We start from the raw sequence: 8,006 nt of genomic DNA, 5'->3' as shown, positions 1-8,006 counted from the left end.
TTACAATTTGTTTTACCTGCTTTCTTTGAATACTTTCCTAGTTCTAAATATAAATATATGATAGAGTTTTAATCTTCACTTGATTATGACACATGTCATCTTGAACTTCAAGATGGTTTATTTAGGCAGCTATTTGGGTGATCCTCAAATAGTGTGTTGGTCATTTGTATACTTATACTGTATTCATTTTTATGATTACTTAAATTCATTACTTGTTTCAGTGCTGGAGCTGGTAGGACAGGTACAGTTATTGTAATCGCTTCAATGCTGGACATGGCAAAGCAAGAAGGGAAGGTAGACGTGTTTAATTTTGTGCGAAGCATGAGAGAGAAACGTATCCAAATGGTGCAAACCGAGGTTGTATATCAAGTTTTTTTGTTTTTTGTTTATTGTGTTAAAAATATTAGCCCTACCTATTTTTTTTCTACTATGAATGCTTCTACCAATTATTATTTATTTTAGCTTGACCTACTTTTATTTATTAAATTTACACTTATTTTGAATTTTGACTAGATCTTTAGTTTGATTTGCATAATTTTGATCAATCAATAAACATGCCAATACCCACGGTGAAATCCAATGTTAAGTATAAGAACAAAATACTTACTCTAGTAAACAATTGTATAATCATCATCATTATCATCATCATTATCATTATTATTATTGTCTTTAAATTTCTATCTTATACTAAAACATCAATAGGAGCAATACAGATTCATCTATGCAGTATTACTTGAAGAATTGTTCTGTGGACAGACACAAATTCCAGTAACTGATTTATACCAAGTAATCCATGAACAACAACAAGTGCATGGAACGCACTCAACTTTCGAATACCAACTAAAGGTACTGTACTACTACGGTTTACTGTATGTCTACACTAATTCCTACCGATAGGCCTAGATATTATTCTTCTGGTATTGCATATTACATGACCCAAAACACTGCCAATAGAGAATGCTGCTTGCCTTGTGTATGTGAATTTCAGTTTGTTTTTTTCTAATTTAGTTATTGATTTAAACAGTTATAAAAACCTAATAATGAGACTACTATTATCATAATCTGTTGTCTGCCTACTGGCATGCTAACAGCAGTTAATTTCTCAATTTTTTCTATCATATGCTTTACATTTCATGATTGTATAGCTTTCATTTGTTTCCTTTATATCATCTAAAACCTTTACTCCCTTTTTACCTCAAGGCCGCTTTGCTTATACTTAGTTCAATAATATCTCTCAAAGGACCATATCCTCTACTTATACTTCCAATCCATTTATTCTTTCTGTCTTCTATTGTAGCCATTAAAGTTCTTTTCTCATTTACTCTCTTAAGTACTTGTTCACTTGTTAGTTTGTTTTTCCAATTAATTTTCTCCATGTCCGCTTTTGGAAAACTTCCAGTCTATCTATTTCAATTGTTCTCATTGTCCAAGTTTCATAACCATATAGTGCACACTCTATTCAAGTGCTTTAGTCATCTTCTTTTTCGATTTCCTGTCCATCTGTTTGTCAGTTACTCTCTTCTCTTGTTAAAAGCATTTTTAATATTGGACTTAGTGCTCGCCATACCTACAGTAATTTAATTGGCGTCCCATACTCGATTTCCCTTTTTCAGATTAGGACCTGGGCAAACGATTCATGCGTATGATTTCCCACATCAAATTGCTAGGTTTGGGAGGAGGTGTCTCTGTCCGATAAGATGGGGTTTAGAGGGGTAGCTGAATGGGTAGCTGAACGCTTTAGCTATTAGATGTGTGTGTGTGTGTGTGTGTGTGTGTGTGTGTGTGTGAAATTTGTGAAATTCGAATACTGTTATAGTAACTGCATTAAGCTTTCAAAACAATCTGATAGTACTATGTTGAAAACAAACTGAATAAATATACTTGTACAATGGAGCTTTTATTTAGTACCTAAATAAGTATATATATTAAGTATATAATTGAAGAAAAAATATGTGGTAGACACCATTGAAAATAATAACTGATACCTAGTTGTTGTTGTCAAGTGCAATTGGATTTGAATAATTATTCATTCATTAAACAACATTTATTTCCGTAAATGTTAAACAATATTTATAGTAAATCTTTATTATAACAAGAATATATGTAAATAAATTATTAATGTGAAAACGATTAACTAGGATCTTTAATGGCAGATAAAAATATCTTTAAACAAATTTTTAAAAATTATACGCCATGCTTAAAATATTGGAACCACGCTTCAAAAAAATATTAATGCAAATGTAAGGTCAATAAACAGACTTAGCGTGTCACTTGTTATGTACTAAAATAGCAATTGTTTGTATCCACCCTTTAGAATTTTGTGCACCAACCTTAAAATTTTAAGGACATTTTCTGAAATTTCACCATTTTTTAAAAATCCTGGTGAAAGGGTTGCCATGGGGAACATAAGACAATGAAGAGGGAGAAAACAATTCCATAATAAAAACACTGTTGTCCCTAAAGGACTCTCTAAGTAGAACCTCAGGCGACAAAGGATTCTCCTTAAAATATGTTTTAAATGTAGTAGTAGTGCCTATATATATACATATATGCATGTATATATATTTATATATCATATCATATTATATTATATACATAATTATTTAATAATAGTTTGGGAGGAATAGAATAATATAATTGTACAATGTAGGTTTTAATATTTGAAGAAATAGTAAACACCATTAATAAATAAATAAAACATTCATCTAAGACAATGGGTTTATCAGTCAAAGCTTCCGTGGGTGCCTACGAGCATAATTATCAATGATTTCATCTATGTCTAGCTCTATCTCTCTGTGAGTGTACAATAATATCAGAGCGTTAAATCGATCTTCACCCATGTATTATACAAACGTTGAGACCGCTGCACAACGGCCTTTGCTTCGAGACTTGAGCATGAAGGCAAGGCAAAAGCAGCTTTCTTAGCTATGTTTTTTGTCCGCTGATCGGTTAAAAAACGTATTTCATTTTTATTTTATCACTGGAAAACAACTACTGTAAAATGTTTAGCCAATAAATATGATGTGTGTGAAGAAAACATTAAACAATATTTTAATTTTGACCTTCAAAAAGCAGTTAAAAAGAAATGGCTATGAAATTTTTGGGAAGGGGGGCCTAAAGCCTGTTTAGCGCCCCCCCCCCCTCTTCTAAATCCACCCCTGGAATATCGTATGCATGACTGATTTTGTAAATCACGTGATTGGCTTAGTTCATGCATATTAATTAATCTTGGGTAAATTTTCAAAATTGAAGACAATAATAATAATAATAATAATAATAATAATAATAATAATAATAATAATAATAATAATAATAATAGATGGATTTATAGCGCAGATAAACGAGGTCTCTATGCGCTCGGGACTAGATGCGGATGTCTCGACTAGGATAAGCTAACCAGCTCCCTTCTGCCTACCTACTTGAATTAAAACAGTTAGTATATAGTTCTGGCCTCCTGTGAACGACTATGGACTACAGATAACCGTAGTAGGCTACTGTATACTTACAGAACCTTGCTGTCCGCTAGCTGCTACACAGATTTAGACCTTTAGGGTAGAATATTGTTAAAAAGGTAGGCCTCTGTATGTAATAACTAAAAAATAGGCCAAGCCTCTACTAGGCTAGGCCTCTGACTCCAGAGGCCTTAGCCATCCTCCTGGAAAGTTTTGTTGTATTTGTAATGGTATATCATCTAGTCTAATCTAAGCTTAATTGTTTTTGCCATTGCCAAAATTTGTCTTACTAGGGTCTATTCTAAATATTTTAGGCACGTCTTTTATTATAGACTTTAAACAGTATATACCCGCGTCCTACTGATGATCGTACATCACATGCCAGGCTTCCCGACAACATATTGAAGAATCGTTCCAAAGTTGTCTTACCACGTAAGTTCTTCTATTTAGTAATTGTTATCTATATCCAGAATTCAAATGCATATATAACAGATTATTATTACGATAAGTTTTGTCGAATAGTTATGGTTCATTTATTTATTTATCTACTGTATTTATTTAAATATGTTGTACTCTTGATTCATTTATCTTATAAAGTAAATAAAGCTCGTCCTTTCTTGATGACTCCATGCGCGAATGGAAATGATTACATCAATGCATCATTCTGCGACGTAAGTAAAACTTTCTGAGCAAATCATTATTAAACTGCATATTTTATTTAAATTTTGTTCTCTAAACTATTATTATTATTATTATTATTATTATTATTATTATTATTATTATTATTATTATTATTATTATCATAATAATAATAATAATTACCATTATAAAATACTTTGTCATTTCATGTGAATCTCGAATAAAAAATAATGCCACATTCCACAATCTGCAAGAATGTATCCGTTTTGTTTACATTACAGGGCTACAACAAGCGTAACGCGTTTATTGTTGCCCAGGCTCCAATGTCTGAGCCTGCCGACACAACTGTTGATTTTTGGCGTTTAGTGTTAGATTACAAGACGGACATAATCGTACAACTGAATAACAAAGACGAAACTTGCGCCGAATACCTTCCTCAACGGATGAATGAAGATCTGAAGATTGATAAATTTAGCATTAGAATCAAATCGTCTGAGCAGAACGAGTTAATGATCGAACGGAAAATCATGCTACAGAAGGTCGTGCACAGACTTTATTTACTCAAATATAACTCTCTTCTTATTTTTAGTGGCTACTCAAAAAATTTTTAATACACTTTTAGTTCATTTTTTTCAATTGCTATACAACCCATTAAAAACGCATAAAATAGCCAGTTATTTTAAGAAATGAAATTTAGGCCTATTCAGATTCGTCAGAACGCTACCACAATGTTCATGAATATTTCCTCTAAAATTCTATAACCAACATTTCTGTACAGAACTTTTGAAAAAGGTGTGGGTCGTCTATAATTTCATAAGCTTAATATATTCATAATATTGCGTTTTTTTTTTTGTTTTTTTTTTCAATTCAGGACAATGATGTACAGGAGATTCTGCACTTTGAGTTTCGGCAGTGGTCTAAGGCAGAACCTGTTCCAAATGTTGATTCATTTGTCAGCTTTATTGCAGCCGTTCAATGCGGTCACATTCCTCAAAGTAATCGGCCAATCATCATTCACTGCCTGTGCGTTTATATTTATTTATAATTTATTTGACAAAATCGAAAGTTTACAAAGCACATGAGTAAAAAGCCTTATAATCATATATAATACTGATATAATTATAGTAATCATAAAATATTTATTTTAATTAATTCTTATATGTTTGGCTATTGATTGATATTTAGGGATGGCGCGGTTCGATCAGGCTTGTTCTGCTCTGTGTATTCAATAATCGATAAAATCAAAGAAGAGAAAATTGTGGATGTATTCCAAATACTCAAAACCCTGCGATCAGTTTGTCCTACAATGGTGAACACTAAGGTAGGTTCTATTGGGAAACAATATTATTAAATATGTCTAATTTATTGTAAGAGTAAATAAATGATAATATCAGAAGATAGAAGAAAAAAACTAATAATTATTTATATACTCATCTATTTATTCATTCATTCATTCATTCATTCATTACTATTTTCATATTAGGTTTTGTACGTGTGGAACACCTCCATGTGTGAGTGTTCCTCTGTTATCATAGATAAAAATAATGACAATAAGATTTTAAAGTACGAATCCATTCTGGAAGAGACATGCACAAGATGTTTTACCAATCATTGTTGCCAGATATTCGACATGCTTCACGGCAAAACACGCCATCTGACGGCCAAATTCGGCCAAACTTTTTTTTCGATATCGGCCAAAATTCGGCCAGACTTTAATCCGATTAGAAGACAAAAGTGGGTACATATTCATTTTAAATACTACAAAAATTACACGAAAATCAGCGGAAGAAATTCAAATGATATACACAGAACAATGTTAATATTTTACTGTTTTTCTTTTTTAAATTAATCTATCACCATAAAATACATGTTCAGCTAGCTACATCATAATAATAAATGGCCTATGTTCTTTAGTTGCTGGCATGTAGGCCAATTAAGGGGTAAATCCAAAGATGCCTGAATAGGGGAGGGGCCGGCCGGGGCCGAAAAAAGGGGGGTGGGGAGAGGGGCCGAAAGTTGGGCCAATCTAGATAACACCATCTTAGAGGAAATTTTTGTTTTGTAGACGTCCGAAAATAACCTCTGAGGCGTTTTGGGCGATCAATTTTTCTTTCTTTTTCTTTCACCCACCTAAATCTGCCTCTGCTATTTAAAGTCTCATTATTGAGATTGATCTAAAATTGATTTAAATGTATTAAATATTACGCCGTGGCTAGAGATACGGTACCGTATCGGAACTTCCGAATGCTAAAGGTACGGTAAATGATATTACGTTATTGTTTATTATGTTATTGTCGCAGTACTTAAAGCAATAAATCAATGTTGCTATCAGAATAACTTCAAAGGAGTCTCTGCAACACTTGCTTGCTTGAAATTGGAGGTGCCATCGGACCCGAATGATCACATAGAGCATTTATATGGCGTTCTACATAAAAAAAAACACCGCTTAGTCCTATACAATTCAAGTGCGCAATAATAAATTAATTAAAGTACAGTATTTAATTTAATTTTTTTATTTAAAAGAGATAGAACCTCCACTAGGATGGAACATATACAAAGACACAATATATGGTACAAACTTGCATTGAACTGTCTTCATAAATCTTAAACGAGGATAAAATTCATAAAAACATATCATTTTTTATCCGAACAATTTAAATTATTAAGTGTAACTGTTATCTTTTAAATAAACTCTCTTAAGTCAAATCGGCTAAAGGGGGAACATAGATTAATAAAGTGCTTAGTGCAAGTACAAACAAAGGTACACGATTAGAATCAAATATAGAATTTAAGCTAACAAAATCTACATATCCAAAACAAGTCTACGTTATATGAGGCCTACAGTATATTGAAAAAATGTAAACTTCACAAATTCGGCCAAATATAATTTTGCCGTGACTTTTTAAATGTTACGGCCAGGCAAATTTTTATACGGCCAGATTTGAGGAATCTGGCCGTCAAAAGGCAAAATGGCAACCCTGTTACCAATGATAATATATAGCAGAAGCTAGAGCAGCTTTCCAATATAGTGGAACATCAAATGCATTGTGGGTACACAGAGTGCAATTTTATCCTGTCCGCGCGGCAGCTCTATTATATCAATAATAAAGTTTATTGTGTCCCAACAAGTCGTTCGAACCTATCGAACACAGAATACTGTACAAGAAACTACTCAAGTAACTCAAGATGCTCAAACTTTTACACGCGATAATATAGATTAGCCTAATTTTAACTAATTCTCAATACTTTTAAATCATGTGATCAGTACTTCGACATTGAAGATTCAAATTACAGCTCAACTCAACTTGGTATACTCTACTCAGATGACAGCCTGAATGTTGAAACCATGGTTACTCTGGTTAAAGGTTCTAACCACTAGAGATAAAACACTTTCAGGGATCAACTTGATTATAATATACTGTAACTTACACTAACTTAAAAGGGAGTCCAAAATAAGCCTCATAGCACTGCAAATATCACTCCGCTATGTATAATAATAATAATAATAATAATAATAATAATAATAATAATAATAATAATAATACTTATTTGACATTACACTTTTACAACAGTGGCAGTGCACAAGAAAGTGGCGCAGTCAAACTTTAATGAACAAATAAATAAATCATAAACATCCCTCACCCTCCCCACACAAATAATGTACATAATACACATTACGTGCATACAGTAAACGTACACCCCCACCCAATATGTATATATAATTACAGTATATATACATAGTATAGAGGCATCAATGTGATGGCATCAATGTGACCACACGTTGAGAAAGGTCGTAGGTGCGACCAAAATATTCGTGATTAATAAAAGTTATATGTTTCGTTATACGTCAACTCGGTTCTTCATTTGTTTACTTATGCTGTTCAACTATATATACATACACACACACACATATAT

General features: G+C 32.4%; 1 protein-coding gene across 1 annotated transcript in view; it reads left to right on the top strand.

The window, feature by feature from the left end:
• LOC117101435 (receptor-type tyrosine-protein phosphatase T-like) overlaps nucleotides 1-8,006 on the top strand; it is a 93,234-nt gene that overhangs the window by 82,427 nt on the left and 2,801 nt on the right. Inside the window, exons 25-31 of the mRNA XM_033241412.1 lie at nucleotides 222-357; nucleotides 703-846; nucleotides 3,785-3,884; nucleotides 4,050-4,123; nucleotides 4,373-4,630; nucleotides 4,963-5,114; nucleotides 5,277-5,412. Of these exons, the coding sequence (XP_033097303.1) occupies nucleotides 222-357; nucleotides 703-846; nucleotides 3,785-3,884; nucleotides 4,050-4,123; nucleotides 4,373-4,630; nucleotides 4,963-5,114; nucleotides 5,277-5,412 (1,000 nt within the window). The remainder of the gene's footprint in view (nucleotides 1-221; nucleotides 358-702; nucleotides 847-3,784; nucleotides 3,885-4,049; nucleotides 4,124-4,372; nucleotides 4,631-4,962; nucleotides 5,115-5,276; nucleotides 5,413-8,006) is intronic.

The sequence above is a fragment of the Anneissia japonica genome, unplaced genomic scaffold (genome assembly GCF_011630105.1).
Source record: "Anneissia japonica isolate Jap-2015-1 unplaced genomic scaffold, ASM1163010v1 scaffold287782_len627234_cov183, whole genome shotgun sequence".
In the NCBI taxonomy this organism is placed as follows: domain Eukaryota; kingdom Metazoa; phylum Echinodermata; class Crinoidea; order Comatulida; family Comatulidae; genus Anneissia; species Anneissia japonica.
Note: the sequence above shows the minus strand (reverse complement) of the source record. Positions and strands in the feature narration are given on the sequence as shown.